Source organism: Aptenodytes forsteri, unplaced genomic scaffold (genome assembly GCF_000699145.1).
Source record: "Aptenodytes forsteri isolate BGI_AS27 unplaced genomic scaffold, ASM69914v1 Scaffold53, whole genome shotgun sequence".
Lineage (NCBI taxonomy): Eukaryota > Metazoa > Chordata > Aves > Sphenisciformes > Spheniscidae > Aptenodytes > Aptenodytes forsteri.
In genome coordinates, this window is record NW_008795909.1 from 8,044,823 (window position 1) to 8,065,831 (window position 21,009).

Sequence of the window (21,009 nt, forward strand, 5' to 3'; positions counted from 1 at the left end):
TGGCGAGCGGTGGGGACGTGGCGGAGCGGGAGGGCCGCGGCGGCCGGACCAGCGGCGGAGGGACGGGGGAGCCGGGGAACCGGCCCGGCGCTGGGGGACGCGGCCTTGCCGCTGTTGTGGCGCAGGGAAACGGGTCTGCGGGGATGCTGGTGCTTGAATCCTGGGCATTGTGTTGAAACGTTTTGTGATCAAATTTTTATAAACGTGAAAAGCTTGATTTTTTTTTTTTCCTTAATTCTGCGAGTTGTGTGTAAAGGCTGGCTGTGCCACTTTTCACATAAGAACACCAGTAGTCTTGGTATAGTTTATTAATGGTCTTTCTGCTCATGTACTATGTTAACTTGTATTTTGAGAAAATATATAGCAGTGTTACAAACCCAGCTTTAAATATTCAATATGTGGAATTCATTTATCTAGAGGATACTAAAACCCTTCATCAGTGATGAACTGCTTTCTCTGGTGTGTCCCAGCCTACCATAAATCAGCACTGGCTTTGGGCCTGTGATGGTGAGTTATATGTATTAACAGTTGTGGGTCTAAGCTTATGTTCCCTGCCAAAAATAGTGTATTTGTGTCATTTTTCAATGCAAATTAGTAGCAGGTGCAAATTCACTTTATTTTGCTTCACACTTTTGACTTTGGAATAGAAAATCTTAAATAAACACAGCTTTTTAAACACTGGGATGTTGATCAGAAAAATGTGTTCATACTTTTAAGTCAAGGGACTAATCATGACTACGAAGGTTTTGGGGACTCTGAGTCTGTCCATCCCTGTCTCCCTTGGGGTTACAACAGTGCTTAGTATTAAGTAATTTAAAGAAGCCTGAATGTCTGTTTGCATTTACTGTTTGTGAAATACTCTTTTGCTTGTAACTTACTAGGGACCAATTGTTTGAATTGTGGGGCTACATAAACACAAAATATTATGGTAATATTTGAATGTGAAACATTCTAGTTTGAAGAAAAAATATGCATAAGATGATGTCCTAGGATGGGGATATTTTTGCAGGGTTCTAAGTGGTTTGTGTGAATGGAAGGATTAGAGGGCCCTTTGGACTGCTGCTGCTTTATTTTTGGTGTGGGAAACATTGTGAAACTAATGATCAAAGTCAGTGTAGAAATCAAGACCTCACAAGGTAAATCCTGATAGGAATCTATTTTTCCAAAGATAAATATCTTTCACTGTTGCTTAACTTTATAAACTACGTTCTTGATGGTTTGTCGTTGACTGATACTTTAAGCCTGTATTTCCAGTTGGACAGATGTAGCAAAGTATATGGTTCAGGGCAATAAAAAAATAAGTTTGATCTGTGACTGAAAAATGAGAGAACTGCTACTTTATGGCATTCTATAAAGATGTCATAAAATATCTCTTTATTTGACAAATATCAAAAACTGGAGGATTTATATTTCAAGATGCTGTTGATTTTTTCTAAAATAGTCCCTCTGGATTTTAAGCACTCTTGATTTTTAGAATTTCTGGAGAGGCTAGGAGGAGGAGAGATGAAAAGGGGAAAAATATTGCAGCTATCAATTTTTCCAGACCATTCTCTCTTTTGTTTTTAAGCATAGGTTACTATAACTAAAGACAATGATACTTGATGCATAATGAAAGCACCTCTTAATATTATCTCAGTAATTACATGACAACTATGTCATTCACTTAATGTTTTTAGTAGCTACCAATCTTAATAGCAAAGGTAATTTCTAGTCTTCATTTGTAGTAACTTAATGGAGATTGGGAAGTTACAAGTAAGCAATATATGAGCAAAAATTATTGCAGTGTCACTTGCAGTATTTTTTGCCTTTATGAAAAACAAACTGACATTTCACTGATGTGTTTACAGTAATCAGCTTTGTAGTATGAATGAGTTGTCCTAATACAAATGCTTACAAACTTCAGGTCTAGCTTACCTTTCATTAAAGTTAGGAGGAGCCATCTTGTTATGAATTTGATAGTTACAGAGGTCATCAGTTTTCTGAGTCTGTATAAAATATGTTCTGCAAATTAGTAAATAACCTAGCTTGCCCATATGTATGTCAGTTTAAAAAACAACTGCATTGGTGGCAAATTTTAAGCTGTATTGTAAGAGTGAACTTTATTTGACAATTTGAAATTTGAAGATTTTCTAGTGATAGTATGAGATCTCTAGTCCTTCAGTAAGTGTTCATCACCCCACAGTTTTGTATTTCTTTTTACTACCACATACTTCCTAGATGTTCTCTCTTCATATATTTCTCTACCCTTTCTGTGATCCATTATGAAAATCTCTAATTATTTGATCATCTTTTTTATCTTAAGTATATCATTTGAATGAGAACTTTTTGGTTCAGTCACATGCTTCTTCCACTTAAATTTAAGAATTAATTAGCAGCAGAAGTTTTTTGTGTGATATAAGTGTGTGTCTTCATGGTGTTTTACCAGTGCATGTATGTTCTTTCTGTGCTCGGAGCCAACTGAGAACTATTTCCGTACAACGCGGTATGGAGATAAATTAGTGATGTCAAGCCAAAGCTAATAAGGCCTGCTGAGAGGCAAAGTGTATTAGCACAGTATTGAACCCAAGGTAATGTATCAATATGGCTTCCACACACCTTGCACTGTATACAGAGCTATTTGCATCTTCAAAACCCTGTTTGGTGTGCCATCAGTGGACTGGCTGTTATGAAAGCCAGGTATACTTTATGAGAAGACAGTGAAGAAAATGAAGTATTACTTTCTATGTCTTATGTGTAATTCTGACTACAGCAGTGTCTGCAAATACTGTAGCTGTCCACCTTGCTAAGTAGCTTTAGCCTTCCCATCCTGAAAGATGGTATGGTAATGAACATGAAAGTTGGCCTCTACGTACTACCCACTAAATGTTTGTTCCAAAATATATACTATGATTATAGTCAGCAGAAGACTTCTGACCAGAATATTGGTAGTAGTCTCTAAAAGAGATGAGTTATTCTTTTCAATCTCAGAACTTTTCATGCAGTGACTCTTATATCAGGATCCCTCACATTTATTTAATCTTAATAGTTTTCCCTGAGATGTAATAAGGCATAACAGAACTACAAAATATGTGAGGGTTGTGTTAGGTGCATGATGCTTGGCAGATCTGGAACTGATTTTTTAAAGCAAAAGTAAGTGAAAGGACTTTGCTCCAAGGAAAAAGCAGCATTGTCTTTCTCACCTCCTTCACTTAATAATAAATAAAAATGGGGGGATGGTGAAATCCTTATTCCTAGAAGGGCAAGTGCCTCACCTTGTGAGTTACAGTAATACACTCATTGTAAATATGTACCCTAGGAGGGCATGATTTCTGCCTGTCTTTCACTACTGGTCCTTCACATTTAGCTCTGGCAAAGTGAATCAAAACAGTAGGTCACTCTGAGATTAGTTCCATGGTGCCATTACTTCTCACTAACACAAATCATGCAATTTTGAGTAGTTCTGGCTTGTTTAAAGCCTGTAGATAATAGCAAAGATAGAGCTGCAGACAAAAAAGTGAACAAACAGTGATTTCCAAAAGGGATTGCTCTCTATGTAAAGTGAATGTATACAGAAAGAAGAAATAATACACTGGCTTTAGAAGTGTGTTCCTTAAAAGGCATTTCTAAAATGTCTGGTTCATAATTTAGAATAGTTCAATATAGCTATTAATGTAGTCATTCTTAAAAACAATTATGCCAACTGAACAAGTGGGAAATTTATATAGAAAATGGTCTAAAATGCAGAATAAAGCAACTGGTGTGCTAGATGTGCAGTGGCAGTGTTAAAGTAATATGATCAAAATACTAATTACGGTTTTTGATAGGCCTGTTACAAATGCTATGGTTTCTAAATTTCATTTTCTTTATAATCAACATGGGATAAATTTCTAATACCTTTTTCCATTTTTATTTCATTTGTAGACAACTTTAAGACTTAAAATAATTGTTGCTGATTAAAATAATTGCAGTTAAACATCAATAGATTTCATCACACTTTCCTAAATGGATGATATCCTTCTTAAAATAGAAAGCTGCTCTAATCCTTGAAATGTACATTGTTTATGAACTTATGCATATTGTCACTGAATTTCTAGTTCATTTGCAGTCATATATCTTTTTATAAATTTTTTTAAACTTTGTCACCTTCTGATTGTGAGAGCTAAGCTGTTCTTTATGAGGAGCTATACTTATATTCTTCTGGTCAGCATATTGTTTTTATCTGTTAAGAAAATGGTTTCAGGCTCAAAAAAATTCCAGGAATTAAAAATAATTTAATTCTTTAAGTGGTCTGTGCCTGAACTAAAGCAATGAACATAAACAAAGTATATCAAATAAATGAGACAGTCTTGTGAAAGCATTTTTCTGTGAGTTGATGAGCACTTTCAGGTTCCACAGTGAAGGTGCATGTTGTCTCTTGTGAATGGTTCTACCTGTCTTTGGAGACTGACAACTACCTTTTATGTTCAGGGTCCCTTCGCTTTCTGTTGGCTTCAGGTGAAATTGCAGGCGCTCAGCATGATCAAAGAGGGATGTGGGAGGCTTCCAGTATCAGTCCCTTCACCTTCTCCTGTTCTGATTCTCCAACTGCAGACATCTCTTAATTCACATTGACTTTAGCAGCCCTCAAATAACTGAAGTGCTTGGTTTGAGTCTTAGACTAATCATCCTCAAAGAAGAATGCTGAATGTGAAAGAAGATAACTTGTCTCAGAAGTCTCTGCCAAATATCTCTAGATGGAGGGGGTTCTGTTGCAGCTGTTCCATATGTTTCTCTTTTTCTATATTAAATGTTAAGCTTCTCTTTAATGGAGTCTAATGTTTCCCCGTGGGCACTGGATAACAAAGAATAATTAAAAAAATGTGTATTAAAGATGATTTTCAAGCATTTTTAAAGCATGACAAAGCCTTCATTGTTAAAAATAAGGGCTGACATAAAATTACTGGTTTTACTTGAATATAAGGAAAGGCAGCCCTGAGTACTTGATGCATGAAGAGAATGTTTTCCAAGACAGCATCAATATTAATATTTTTTTATCTTAATTCCTTTGTGGTAGCACTCTCATGCAGTTGATACACATTCTGTACTCATTAAAAGTATTTCATAATAGTATGCATATCTTTTAAAATATGGTTGGGGTTTCATTGTAGGGTTTTTTCATGTCAAATCCTATATAAAGTTTTTTGTTTGTTTTTTTAGCGTAGTCCGTAAGTTTCTCTACTGATTGAGAAGCTGAAATTACTTTTAGCCTGTGAAAGCTGGAAAATGTTCAAAAATCAGTATCAGGTAAAACAGAATTTTTTTTACCCTCTTCCATTTCACCTCTGAGAGAACTTAATTAAAATGGCTTATTCTGGGGGGCAGAAAGTCCAGATACAGAAATGTTTTGGAATGTTTCATTATTCAGTATTTTTATAGAAATGTTATAAAACAGTGGGTAGCTGCTGATGCTGTCAGGTCTAGAGTGGACACCAACATGGTGTTACCAATGGCTTTTTGTCTGGTGTGCCTTCTCTTGTGGGCCAGGGAAGGCACACCATCTGCTCCCACCCAGTCATGGAAGCAGGCCCAACTCTTAAGGTATAGTCAGAAAAGGGGAGTTGGTTCATTCTCTTGGTCCAGCACAGGATTGTGACAACACTAGTCACATCATTTGCAAACCTTATTATCCCTTTTACTGTTTCCTGGCCTGCCTTTTCACCATGCTTTGCCTCACTTTCTCTGCCCCAGTCCCCTCTTGAGAAAGCAACCCACCCCTAGTTACTTTTTCACCACTGATCCCAGATGTGCTACATCTGTACCCGAAATTGGTATTTCTGATGCTGTTATGTAGGCTATCTCAGTTTTATATGGTATTTCTGATACCATTGCCTAGGTGCTGTTGGCTTTGCAGGATTGTGCTCCCCAAAAGATGCCCCATACTCTCCTCCAATTGATTGTGGAGTTTGACAGTTTCTTGCTTAACTCCCCCTTGGCCACCCATAAGATCCAGCCATCTTCCACAGCACTAAGTAACTTCTGTCAGCTTCTTGCATTAGTGTTTGTTCAGCATTTTCTCATGTCATGTCCAGTAGTTTTCCATGTTCTGTTCAGTTAGTTTAACCTCAAATCGGGGCCTACTCAAGGGCTGCAGTATTAACAAAATGTATTTGTAAATATGGGAGAAAAAGCCACTTGTTTAAGATTTGCTACAAGCACATACAACTTGGCAGTTAAGAATCTTTTTTAATGTTCCAAGAGCTTGATCCTGTAGTCCTTAAATATGTCAGATAACATTCAAATTGATAGTATGCCATATTTTTAAATTCTTTTATCCATTATAAATTTAAAAAATATTTTGCAAATGCAGTTTATGGAATGCCATTTTGAATCTCCTTAGAACTTAGTAAGTCTAGTCACTGGGGTTAGCCATGTGACTGGAAGCTGCCAGGTATGGGTAGGCAGAGGAAAATACCTAATTCCTATACAGTGCAGCATTGATGTTCTCTGAAAGCATAATTTGAAGAGCATTTATTTTGCTGGGAAGACTGCTCACCCCTCTTGCTCATTCTGACTTGTGTGCAATTGTTTGGGCAGCTGAGCATAAAGAGAATTGGGAAGTGCCGGCAACTAGGAATGAGAAGGGAGTGTCAGAGTTGTAATGATTGATTAGGTCAACCATACTGCTGAAAGAATGCTTATCAAACTATAGGCTGAATACATCAGATGTCACAAAAAATGTGACATCAAATGAGAAAAATATTGAAGCAAATAATTCCCAAAGCAGAGATGAGAACCTACCTCCCCAAGAGCCTATGGTTAGATTCTTTGACGTCTAATAGGGCACATGCTCTGTGTAAGGAGTTTTCACCTGGCAGGGGCATTCATAATCTTTTTCCAGTATTAATTCTCTGATGCGTCATGAAGGCTACAGTATGAGTACAGCCCTTAACTTTTTATGGTGATACTGGTAGGATCAGATCTACTATGAGGCCACTTAAGTTGGCCCAGAAAAGGCAGTAAATTTTTGAGTTTCCCAAACTGTTTGGTTAAATCAGACTGGAATTTGGTAACTAGTAGAAAAGTTACTGGGAAGTGTCTTTAAAATATTCACATATGTAGACAGAGCCAAACGCATTCATATGTGTAGACAGATTGTGTAAACTTCAATTCCGTAGGAAATCAGACAAAATATTCAATCTGCAACAGTTTTTATTTTTTTAGCAGTATGTTTTAAAACTCACTTCACTTGGTGAGTTGTAGAAATAAACCATGTCCAAATATAAATTACTAATCTGCTGCATGTCTTAGAATTTTTACAATAATTTTGCTTTTTAGAGAATGACATCATAAATAAAATTTAAAATATTCCACGGTATTCCTTCAATTTTATGTTCTGGTCCTCTAGTAAAGCCAAATATTGACTCTATGGATTGCTTGTATTATAGTAGTCTAGAAGCTGTTATTAATATTCTGCTGTCTGATCGGTAATACTGACTGTGGTAACAGACTGATGTGGAGAGGGATTGTTCTTATGTACTCATCTTGACCATTGATGATTCAGTGCTGAACACTTGATTGGATGATGTATCCTTAAACCATTTTATCATAGGGTGGCCCATTTGTTGAAATATTCAGTGCTCAAGGCAAGAACCCAGGAGCAAAATGGAAGATTTTTGGCAATCCGTCAGCTATATGGAAAGTAAGTTTTTAGAGGAACTTATAAAACCTAGAGTATAAAACAAAAATGTGAATGAAGCTTAAAATTGGAAGGTAATGAGGGTTTTGACCTGACAGTGGAGTTGTTACTTGCAGTTCTGTCATTATGACAGACTAAATGACTACTTAAATTAGTTCTTTATGCCTGCTTGCAGACTAGGTTGGTCACAGTGTCATTTTATAGTTTAAATATTAACAAAGTAATTTCGCTATTCTGGTAACTAATGGATTGATTTGGGCCCATTGGATCATGAGTCCTGTTTGTCAGCATTATTTGTTCATAAAACATGCAAGTAAAGGACATATTTCTATGGATTATATTATTACCATCATATTTGAACTACTGTTATACTTGCAGTGCTGTCTGCCATTTGTGATTTAAAAAAGTAGCTTTGCATGTTAGTAGCATGGCTGGTTGTGAGGAGAATTCTATCAAGATACTTATGTTTGTTCCTTTTTGTAGGAATATGATAAAGAAGTAAAAGGCTTTGTGTTTGTACTGGAAGGAAGCAGTCAAATCAACAAAATGCAGCTACCAAAGGAAACTAGACAAACTTGTAAGTAGAATTAAAGGAATTAAAAGTAGAATTAAAGAATTAAATGTCTGATGTTGTTCTGACTATTAAATCAGTCTTATATTGGAATGTAAAACTTCCATTATTCTCCCTTACTCTGGGCATAATTCAGCATTAGCAAAGTGGTTTTTCAGTAATTTTTAGCAGGTCGGTTACAAATAAGTAAAAGGTATAGAAACGCCATGTTAAAGTAAGTGCTGTAGGGAAGACCCTTGTTGATACATGTTGTCCTAGTGCTGCTAGGTTCGCTTCTATACCTGATCCTGCTACAGGCTGTCTAGCAAATAACTTCTGACTCCATTCAGCACTTACTAAAGTCAATTTTATTGGCATTACAGAATGCGAACTAGGTTCCTGTCCCCTTTCTCATTTTACTTTTTAAAGTATTTTTACTTTTATGTATCAAATAAGCACTAGCAGTACAAGGAAGCTGTACCCAAATTTCAGCTGCGTTTATGTAATCAGTCTTTGGGTAGTATGGAGCATTTCCCCAGGTTGTCTATTACTTACACCAGAATAAACCAGAATCAAAGCAGTCTGTGTCTTGGGGCATACAGCAATCATCATAATTTGTGCCTTAAATGCCACTGCAGGGTATTGTACCTTGTAAGGCTTGTAGTAATGAATTGAGCTGGTTTAGAATTAAGTGCTTGCTTTTGAAGAAAAATTGAAGTGGTGATTTTAGTCAAACGAAACAGGAATCTTCTAGTATACTTCTCATGCAGGGTATATAATTACAAATTAGTTTTTCCAAACAAACACAAGAAATAAATAAGAAATTATATAGTCTGGTCATGCATTAAGGCCTTGAAGATTAATCTGATTTTTATGAAAAATTTACTTTTATCTTCAGTATAATAAATATTAGCCTAATGTGTCTTTCTGAGAAATCCAACTTTGTTCATTGCCAATGTTACAATAAACTATTACAGCCTAAAATGAGGATTGAGAAGTAATGTTGTAGATTATCACTGCTAAGAATAGTTTGGTTTTAAATTTACTTTAGCTAGTGCTGCAATACCACAGTTAAATTTCCATCTGTTAACATTCTGTCTCCCTTTGTCTCTTTCTCTCTTGAGGTGTATGTACCTCAAGTATTTCATTTATGTCAAGTATACAATCTCCCAGTTGTACTGGAATCTTTGAATACTTGTCTAAAAAGACATTATATATACAAATATAATTTGAAATTTTAAAGTGTCATTTGATCTGCAAAAGGAAGTTCTGAATTGGCATTCTTTAGAAGAGGAGCTAATGTTGCTGTTGAGTCTTAAGTCAATGAAGAGCAGCCCGTACCCTCCCTGATGAAATAACTAAGAAAACAACATATGGTTCAATTCAGACAGCTTTGTACTATCTGTTTTCCCTTGATAGGGAGCTACCTGAATCCTGAGAAATTTCTTGTGTTTCTTCCCTCGGTTAAGCTCCTTTGCTATTGTTCTAAAAATCAGAAGCCTCCACTGAGCATTGTCATGATCTGGATTGCATTTTTACCCAAGGGTTTTTTGAAGTTGTTTAAGGTGTATATTGTCACAAATGTGAGCGCAAGTTTCATATGACTATAAGATAATCTTGGTAGGAAAGTATTACTTTAATTTATAATTCCTATGGGATATGTGGTGTCTACATGCTCTTGGAACACAATGTAGAATTGTAAGTAAAAAAAGGTTCCTCTTATTTTCATGAGAATTCCACCAAAGCCACAGATGGGACTTATAAAACAACACTTTTATTGCAGTTTGAATTGGTTTTCTTCAGGTTTTTCTCGTGTTTATATGTTGTGTGAACCTTGGGAAATAGTGCTGCAGGAACGTAGCTGTATGGTACAAAATTGAAATGCTTTATGGTAAAATGCACGCACACACAGAGTACATGTATTTAATTTTTTTCCTGTTTCTAGTGGGACTGATCCAGCAATTTCTGACACTTCAGATTTTTGTGCCATTGGGACAAGACTTCTCCACTGAGTTACTGTAAGATGCATAAAACTTCCTTGGATACTTAATGTAAAGTGAATGCTTGATTGCAGCTATTAATTGTGCTGGCAGATTTTGCATTAGTGTGGTGACTTATCAAGACAATAAGAATAATCCCATTAGCTTAATTACTTACTACTTGGATGTTTTAAATACTGACATTCCTTTGAAGACAGAACAAACTCGAAAAATCATGAATGAAGATGGTGAAAAATCTGAAGAAATGAGACATGAATTTATCAAACATACTAAAATACTGGTTCATAAGGGTCTCCTGAAAATTCCTAAGAGATTTATAAATAACTATACCAGGGCCCTTTGGTTCAGGGCAAAAAGAAATATATATTCTAATAACTGGGGGAGAAAAACCCAACCAACCAAATGGTAAAAAGCTAGAGCAACAAATGGAGTGCTCAATTGGTATAATTATGTCCATACTGTAAGGAAAGAGAGGTACAGCTGAAACAGACTTTTTTAATAGTTTGATGTGGAATGATTTAATAGTTTTAAACTTGGGCAATTGTCAGTCATTGGACAACATTCCCCCCCTGAGTATAACCAGCACAACCCACTCAGCTTTGTAGCCAGTAGAACACTGAAGATTTGGATTAACAAAAGAAATATTATACCATTAAAACTCCACAAGAAAAGATGGGTTAAATGATATGCAACTAAACTGAGTAAAGTCAATGCAGAATTTTATTTTTGTTTGTCTTTCTGTAACTTTGCATTCATCTGTACACATAGGTGTCAGCCTTTCTTGATTGTCTGAAGTCTCTTGTGTCTGGAGTAGGGGGAAACAACTCTTGTAGGTTTAAGTCAAAGAGGACAATGAGATGCTGAGAAAATATCATTCCAGCTATACTGTAGTAGGGAAACAGTGTTCATTATAATGTGAATAATCTATTTCATGAAATGAGGACGGTGTGCTGTTTTATGTTCTTGGGTAATTCTGTTATCTTCTGTGCCTTCATGTAAGTAGAGTCATCTTGGAATATTTTGTTATTTTAATAAATAATATGCTAGTGTGAATCAAGTCATATTTATTAAAATTCATCAGTGGATTTATAACAATCAATGCAGGTATTTTAGTCTCAGTGGTTTGTGAGTTAGTGGGCATTTATAACCTACATCATGTTGGTAATATTATACATTCCTCTGTGGCATGCTTAACTTCTAACATTATTTTAGAATCTGAACATTGAGAAAATCTTCAAAGGATAAATTAACTTATTTAGCACAGATCTTCACCAGAGAATATTTTTGCTTCTCCGTGGAGCATAGAAATTTGAGAGAGAACACTGGGCTCAAAATACTTCTTTTAAAGACAGCTTTGACTCTATGCATCAAGATCTCGGTGCAGAAAATACTAACATTTTACTAATTTAAAGTGAGAAACTGTTGGCAGGAAAGCTGGTAATTGAACAGACCAGAAAACTGCAGGTTTTCAAGCAACTTCCCTTTCTCTTTAATTTCTCTTCCTACCACAGCCTTTATACATTTTCTGTTATGTCTTCCTTTCAAGGTAGTTATTTTTATTTCTTAACTTCACTTTGAATAATTTTTTTGTTTAGATATTAAGGTATCTCTAATGTAAGCATACACAACTTTAAAGCTACCCTTTTTTTTCCTGCAACGCAAAGAGCTTCTTTAGGTGTCAAATCACACTGACTTTTCTGTTTGAAGTAGTTCTGGTTACACAGAAGTGTGTAACAAAAGGGACAAAACAAACAGGATATGCAGTAAACAGAAACCAAATACATAGATTTGCTTCTCATAGGCATTCTGTAGACAGATGTCAGACTTTGACAGGTATAGGAATTCAGATTTTTTTATAGTGTCGTATTGAGTTTGGTTCTTTTGGGTACTTGCCACCCATCTATACCTCTTAACAAGAACCTCTTCTCCACTTTTCTATTCATTTTTTCATCACTTGCTTTTTTTGAGAGCTCTAATTTTCTACCACCTCTCCCACCTTTCTTTGCCCTTTCTCTTTCCAGCTCATATCTAGACTTTGTTTTCTTCACCTTTTCTTGCTACTTCCCATTCCCACTGTTACTATGTCCCTCTTATAACAATATATGTATTTATTTCTATAATATTCTTATGTACTTCTCTAAATTTAAATACACGTGTTTTGTATTCGCTATATATAGTTTATGTAAACATTTACTATATTTACTATGTAAATTTACTATATTTAAATAGTTATAACTATTATTTTTCACTTTCATTTTTCTTTTGTCAACTTTCCTGATTCTAAATTAGTATTATCAGAGCCTGATACAAATCCTAATTCTCCCTGCTTCTCTTATGTGCAGTGATTTCAGTGTCCATGTGGATGAAGTAATCTCACTTAATACATTTCCATATACTTTTTACAAAGGAATAGATGTTTAAGTCAGTGTAACTGTTTCACTACTTAATTGCTTATGTTATAATCAAATCATGCTTATTCTGATAATTACATAAGTTCATCAATGCATTCAAAGTAACTGGAGCTACTTAAAGATGTATAGGCCTAAAAAGTACAATCTCATTTGTTCCCCACTTAGTGCAACTGTATGCAGAAGTTAGTAAAACTTCTTTAAAAATAAATTTACTAAGTTCTTTATTAGAAATCAACTGTAACTTATTGATGTACCTATAAACTCCTTCAAGACTTGCAAAATAAACAGTGTATTTTATCCTAGCAGACTCATGGTAATCCAGTAAATAATGAAGACAAATCCTTCTTGCTTCACGTGACTGCCATTCAGTTCTCTTCATTTCAGGCATTTTGAAAAGAATCTCTTGCTTGTTTGTGGACACAATATTGACTGTCTGGTGATTCCTGGAGTTTAATGTTCGAAGATGGTTTCTTACATAATCTGGCTACTTACTACTGAATCTTTGAGTAGCTTCAAGTGAAAATTGATAGCATACCAAGCCATCAAATTTACTTTATATAAAAAACACTTTGCCAAGTTTTTGTAGTAGCAGCACATGATGCTTTATGGTACATTTCTTCCTCTCCCATTCTGCATAGAGATGGAAACATGAATTTAGTTTGAGCCTCATCCTCTTTTGCATTCTGTTCAGTGATTGATCTGATCAGCAAACAAGAATTTCTTCAAGGTCGTCCCTCACTGCTGGTATCAGCTGAGCTAAACTTTCTAACTTGCTGCTATCAACCAGTCATGTGGGATTCCTGTCATAAATACTGAATGTGCAAACAACTGTTTAAATTAGCTGTTTTGCCTTTTCTTTGGAAGAGATTTAAGTAGAATTTTAATACTTTGTTAGGTGCCATGATTAGATGAGTATCACCACATTAACAATCAATGTATTGATCTGCCTAAAAAATGTGTAAAATAGATTGTGGATGAAAAACTTGGTGAAGCGTAATAAAATCACAACTAAGAGCATGTAATTTATGCAGCCTTTTTGAAATAAATAATAGCAAAGCTGTTAGTAATGCCAAATATAGCTGTCTGTTGTAAATACAGTAGCCTTTTGTTAAATCTTCAGTATTACGGATTTTGCTACCTTTCTGAAAAAGCAAAAGTAACTCAATGTTTGAAAAAAAAATTTGTGTATAAAAGAAAACAGCATCTGGCTTGTGTTGGCATTCTTGGTTTAATTCCCAATATATGGACATGTGCAGGTGCTAGCACTTCTGCTTGGCATTTTGTCAAGCACACAAACATTCATTCTTAAAATACTGTAATGCCAGTCATTGTCATACCTAACATCGAAAATAAACATATCAGAACTAAAGTATCACATGAAATTAGTATGTCATGTTACAATTTTTACAGCAAATGAGTAGAGCTGTTGATGTGAGAAAATAGACCTTCAAATTGTACCATAGCCTCAAAGTAGGGTGGTCTGAGGTGTGGACAAGGATCAGAAGCTCTATTTCTGGTGATGTACTGAAATATGTTGTCTTGTATGAGTCCCTGTAGGTTGCTCAGCCTTTTTTCCCCTGTTCTCCATATGAGTTATGGGAGTAATATTCAATTTATTTTGAAAGTATATTATAAAGAGTTAACTAACTCATTGTTGTATGATACTTTTAAATATATGAAATAATAAAAATAGGAATTGTAGTAAATTTTAAAATCTGGTGGTTGATCAAGTACGCTTTCATTGATATGCAGGCTAGTGTGTGCTGATAGTACAGATTTAATTTCTGATGTATTATACAATCACTGAACAGATGCCAGTTTAGGGAGATAGAGTTTTTGATAAAAAAGAGAAGTTTCCCAGTTTTGCATTTGGGCATCCAGACAGGACAGAAGATAGTAACAACAAAATATGTCAAACTAATACGTAAAGTGATCCAACAAGGTTAGTGGCAGAACCAGGTATGGTACTTACTGATCCATTGCTGTAGCTCTTAAGTCATGCCATCTATCTCAATGATGGCCAACTTTACTACTTGTTTAAATCTTTGGATGGTAAAGAGCTATAAATTGTGGCATACTTTGTAAAGTTGGGGATGTTTGAGATCTCATGTAAGATCCACTCACCTCTGACATGAAAACCTGCACAGCAAAAATACATGTTAGTAATAGCTGCTTCTCAGACTCCTGCTTCCATAGCCCAGAACTTGGTGCTTGGTATCAACATGCCATGGGACTCTGCTTCGTTGCCACTTCCTAGAATTACTCACTACCTTATGGACCATCTTGCTAGCATGAATGTGCTGAGGATCACAGCATGGTTGCTCATTTACTTTAATGGTAACTATGTCTCTTTATTCTTCATAATGTTTCAACCTTTTTTTAAGGCTCAGCTGGCAAAGTGCTTGTGAACAGGTTTGCTCAGTTAGAATCCCACTGTTCATAGTCAGATTAGCTTTGCTTGCCACTAGCCTTCACCAGCTTCAGAAGGCATCAGCGCTTGTTATTCTGAGGGGAGCACACAACATTTTAGAAATATTTATATTAATAAGGAATTATTTTTCTGGTAAAGAGACTAATCTTATGTACTGTAGTCAGTTATTTTTTTCAGAGATGGACTGCTTTATAACCTTATTTATGTTTCAGTTAAATCATTATCACAGGAGAGTGAGGGTGAAAGGCTGTTACCTACCCTCAAAAAACATATGTAGTAGTAAGGTTTTCATTTTAAAATATGAAATTATCAAAAGTTATGTCCTATAGTGTGAACTATGAATACTCTGCTTTTTTCAGTAAGTTATTTGTCATATCTTGTGGCAGATAGTTCACTTGAGTCATGTTATTTTGGTATTTGTACATTTTTCCTTGTACTTGATAGCCATTTCATTTGAAACATTGAGAGAGAATGTTTTTAATTTAGTATATCCAATTATGAGTCAGGAGGTCAACTAGATGATTGCATCTGCACAAATACTTCAGTGTGAAGTATATGTGACAATAGTTCTGTTGTCACTTTCCAGGATTTTGTCATTTATTTCTGATCCTGTTATTTGAGAAGAAATGGAATTAGGGGTGATTACAAACACCATCCAAAACTCTTAGATCTTCTTTTCTGTCTAGTATATCCAATTATGAGTCAGGAGGTCAACTAGATGATTGCATCTGCACAAATACTTCAGTGTGAAGTATATGTGACAATAGTTCTGTTGTCACTTTCCAGGATTTTGTCATTTATTTCTGATCCTGTTATTTGAGAAGAAATGGAATTAGGGGTGATTACAAACACCATCCAAAACTCTTAGATCTTCTTTTCTGTCATAAAGAGGTTATCTGTTTGCATTCTTTGCAAATCTATCATCAGTTAAGTCTTACCTTTAATTTTCCAGCTTACTATTGGGTAGAAATAAAATATTACTGTATTTTAAGGTCCAAGAAAAAAACTTTTTAAAACCCAGATTTAATATTACTCTGTGCTTGTTACAAAGGTGAGCTTTGGTAGAAATAGTTTGGATACAGAACTGTGTTATGATGGAAGGAAAGAGATCTTGTTCAGATGCTAATAAAAATATCCTGAGTAGAGATCAGTTCCCATTATAGTACTTTTTCATTCTGGGTAGCAACTTGGAAGAAGGTAGCAGTGAAATTTGCCAGTGGTACCAAATAATAAAAACTGTCTAGCTGGTAAGAAGATGTACAAAATTTATCTCACCTTGGCAAGAAAGACAAACTCACCTGAAGGTTTTTTATACTTACTCCTCTTCAGGACTATTGGAATAAATTACTTTCAAATTTTAATAACCAGAACACGCTAGATTTTACGTGTATAACTAATTTATTCATAGACACCATAATAGCTTGAATTTATGTGAATTACATGCTATCATAATTAGTCATCATTTTAGCTTTGCTGACAGATATGATAAATTATTCATGTTAATCTAAAGACCCAGCATGTTTTCAGATACAGAACAATAAAAATATGAATCTTGGTTAGTCTTGCAAAACTTAGACCAACCTTTTAAAATTAGAAGCAGGACATAGAACTACACGATAGAATTAGCATCTAACAGTATTTGAAGATTTTAGATAGAGACCGAAGGTAAACTTTATTGAACAGATTTAGCTGGAGAGATTATTTGAAATTCTGATGTTTAGTAACATGAGGCTTGCTCCTTGAATTTTCTGTGAAGCAGGAGTGAAATACAGAAACATTCTTAAAAGTATTAGGGTATGTTAAATTCCGTAACTTTCAAATATATGAGTTAATCTCCTTCGTAAGTAAATATTTTTTAATAACTCTTCTAGTTGTCACTTTCACTAGAGTACCAACACAGCATGGGTGGTAATTTAGGAAACAGATATACCAAAAAAGATACCCCATGAACAGGGTGTCCTGCTTCCAGATATAAAAAAGGATTCATGCAATTATTATAGAACTGATAACAAAATACACAGTCCTAGTTTAAAATTATGTTGCTAGTTAGATTAGCTGCTTGGTCTGAAAGAAGATAGGTGCTTGGTCTGAAAGAAGTGAGATACTTTCTTTCCCCCTAGTCAGGATAAATCTGTTACCCTTATTCTGCAAATATTTCTAATTTCTCCATTTGATGACTTTCATTGCTTCTGCAGCTGTAAAACTGTTTAAAGTTGTCTTATGTCAATATTTTCATTGCTTGTTCAATTAATCAGTATAAAACATGAGGCAAGGAGAGACTTTTTCCACTGTTGATCTTCTATTCTAGAGCTTGCACACATCCTTATTTACTTTCTGCTTATTGAAGGAATCTTTTTTCCTTGGCCCTGGAACTTCTTCAGACATAGATACTTCTTGTTCTTTCTTCCACAATTATCAAGATCTCTAACTACTACCAAAAAATTTTTGTTCTCCGAGTGCCCCTTAGCAGCTTAATTACCAGTTCATCCTTCTCCAGTATATCTTTAGGCCATCTGGACTTTCATGAAAGTGTTCTTTTCTCTGCACTTCTTGAGTCCATAGGATTGAGTACCATTTGAGGGGTAGTAGTGGATCTTTCTTTTCCAGCAGTGTTTCTTTCAGTATTTGAATGTGTACCCACTCTGTGCACAGTGTGAATCAGTTGTGTTTCTGAAAGGTATCAACCAAGGAATTTGATTTCTTTTAGTGTTGGTTGAACAGATACAGATATGTACCAAATTTTCTTTTATCTGAGGAATTGAATATGTGCTCCACCCAGAACTTTCTCAGATGTTGAAACTCTTTTCCTTCAATGGCTATAGACTGTGTTAATGTATCTTTTGCAGAAGGCTCTTTGTAAACAAGAATATTCTCAAGAGGGTAATTTCTTGTTTCTTCAGTTATTGAAGGGGAGAAATCAGAATAAGTTTCTCATATTTTTGTAAGAAAAAACCCTTCTGTTAAAAACTATAGGTTCAGAATTTGTCAATGGACACATGTACCAAGGTGAGAAAGAAATTATGATGGTGGTGCTGAATAAGCATCCTGAAACACTGAGGAAATTGCTCACACCTGGAGATCCAGGTGGCTAAAAAGTTGAATGTTGTTGTCATCATCAGTTTTTTAGATGATAATCTCTCCTTATAGTATCTTGTGAGAAAGTTTTAAGTTAAAAAAATAAGACCCATCACATCCTGCTAGAGTTAAAACAGAGAAGACTAGCATGATATCTAATTGTGACCAATACGTAAATTCTCAGATTCTGAATAGCTTACAAAGGTTGTGAACTGCTTGAAGGAGAACAAGAGAAGCTTTGATTTGCCAACAATGTAGGTAGAGACAAGATCACACTTCTCTGAAAAGACAGGCCTCATAGTAACATTCAAACTCCAGTGGCAAAGCAAACCATGAGCTTTCTGCCAAGTTAATGCTTCAATAAGGCACAGTAAAAAATAAGAAGAAAGTAGGTTAATTATAATATCCTGTAGTTGTAATTACATTGAGGGCTTAAGGAGGCTGTCAATGTGGAATGAAAATCTACTCAAGTCAACCTTCAGAGTATCCTTTTGGTTGATTGGAAGCCAGGATGGTTACTGTTTGCCTTAATGTGACTGTTCATAACTAAATCTCATTTCTTAATTTGCTCACCTTAATTGTAGACAGTTGCATTTGCATAGTGATCTTAGTCTAGAGGTATTAATCTTCAACCTTTTAAGGAAAGGGAGTGAAGTAATGGTGGAGCCACCCCTTCTCTTTTGCAGTTCAAAAAGATAAGGAGTAAGGATTGTTTGTCTATAAAGAATACCTGGCATGGTTGTGATCTGATATACAGCAATAGTATATATAAGAACAGAGTTAGTGAGGTGCACAATGACTCAAGGGTTTCCAGCCTTATGCAGCAGCTGTCTCCATATAGATATTTCCTTTTATGTGCAATTACCATTTTAGAGACAACATTAAGACTTCAGTTTATTCAAAAAGAAAATTCAGGGATAATGCCTCATAAAGTTTCATCTGTTTTGAGATTTATTCTTGGTAGGAGGTGCGACTACTTACATTTCAGCTTGCTTTTCTGGGGATACTTGCATACACATGATATGATGTGCAGACGCTGAAGAAAATGACATGATCTGACTGGATACCTACAAGCTGTCCTGTGTTCCTAGCTACCAAAGAGTAGGGCATGGCACTGTTACAGATCAGGAGTAAAGCAGGCTATTTAAACAGGCAGCTGAATGTGCATAGCAGTAAATGTTCCATAACACAAATACACAGAGAGGCAGATTCTGCAAAAACTTTAAATTTAAATTGGAAAGATGGGAACTGTTTTCCATACCTTTATTCTTACCTTAACTGGGTATGATCCTTTTAAGGAAAAAAAATCTCATAGCTGGTCAAAATTAGGATAGATGATTCCTTGTATTCTTTTCAGTCAGGTCTTTATTGGCAGGCTCTCACCATGAGCTCAGTATGGTTAATGATCCTTTCCTAAATCTTGCCACTAACATTTAGATATGTTGTTTTATTTTAAATTGGTAGGCAAAACCATTTCACTTGCTGTTCTGACCCTGATATGCTTTCATTCTCATTACTTTCAAAAAGGGATCAGAGCAAAAACAGAGATAAAATAATTTAACTTATTGGAACACTGTATCAATCTGTTTCTTAAATGGAGAGTGCAGTGGGAGTCTAATGGCACAGACCTTGATGAGAACGATTTTGTTACATTCTACAGGAAATTGAAGGATGGGGTTAGAAAACTGTTACAGCTTTTTCACTGTAAAGATAATCTAGAATTCTAATTTTAGATAAAACTGTTACATTCTTCTGAATATTTAGTGACAAGTAAATTGAGGTCTGAGAAGAAGGAATACTTAGTCACAGGTTATGGTAATCCAAGTAACATACTTAGTTTCAAACTAGAAAGGAGATGGTTTGAGTCAGATTCTGGGCCAGGTAGCTTACAGTGGTTTTGAATTCACGTTCTTGAGTCAGCTATAAAAAAAAAGAACATTTTCAAAATAAATTTACAATTAATATTTGTCCATGGTGTGTCTTGAAGCTTGTGACTTCTTTTAAAACATCCTAAATCTGGATGAGGTCTGATTGCCCTAATTAGTGCCTTAAACCAGTATTTTCCAGTGTGTATCCTTCTGGTGATATGATGAAGTCTTCCAGGAAGTATTCAGCAACAGTTTGTATCTGCAGACCAGGAACCAAGGCAGGGGGAGTCAATGTGGGAAGGCAGAACAAGCATGAAAGCAGAGGAGGACTGCTGAATAGGTGATTAAGAATGGTAGGGGAAGTGGAGATCATTTTGGCAAGGAGGGGAGAGTGGAGGAAGGGGGCCTCTTCTCTTTCCATGCATCAGTCTCCTTTTGGCTGATCACTTTGGGCCTGCTAATGGGCAGGTTATCCAGCATTACCATTTATTTAAAGACCAGAGAAACGGTGGTGAACAAAAATACATTTCTTAGACTTGTTTCAGAAATAGCATATTGCTTTCTCCTCAGACCAGAGCATACTCATCAGTCTGCCAAGCTCAAATTAGATACAGTTTGTACAGTGAAGTCAACAGCTGTCACGAAAAGGAATATTACCTTCATCAGGCTGTGTATCCTCCAAGCCTGATGTTGCAGGATTTGTTGCAGCTGTAGTGTCTGTGAATGAACAGCTAGTGTAATTGCTTTTTGTAAGTGCAGTTACAGGCAGTCTTAGTTTAGTATAGCACAATACCTTTAGCTTAGTAGGCTGATGAAACACTGTGTCCAGTCTGTACAGTTCCCCCTTTTTCCACTAGTCACTTCAGTCCAAGATCAAGAACATTATCTTTGTGTTGCAGTATTTCTGCATAAGTTTCAAAATGTCCTGAAAGTAATTATTTTAACCAGTATCACTTTATCTTTGTTTAAATATATCTTGAATCTGTTGAAACTGTTGGGAGAGATGCTTTGTTTTGTTAA

The 21,009-nt window shown here is 35.5% G+C and overlaps 1 protein-coding gene across 1 annotated transcript in view; it reads left to right on the forward strand.

The window, feature by feature from the left end:
- The first annotated feature begins 423 nt into the window (after positions 1 to 423).
- CUNH3orf67 (chromosome unknown C3orf67 homolog) overlaps positions 424 to 21,009 on the forward strand; it is an 86,449-nt gene continuing 65,863 nt past the window's right edge. Inside the window, exons 1-5 of the mRNA XM_019473455.1 lie at positions 424 to 507; positions 5,176 to 5,262; positions 7,568 to 7,657; positions 8,138 to 8,231; positions 10,150 to 10,222. Coding sequence (XP_019329000.1) covers positions 5,242 to 5,262; positions 7,568 to 7,657; positions 8,138 to 8,231; positions 10,150 to 10,222 — 278 coding nt within the window. The 5' untranslated portion in view covers positions 424 to 507; positions 5,176 to 5,241. The remainder of the gene's footprint in view (positions 508 to 5,175; positions 5,263 to 7,567; positions 7,658 to 8,137; positions 8,232 to 10,149; positions 10,223 to 21,009) is intronic.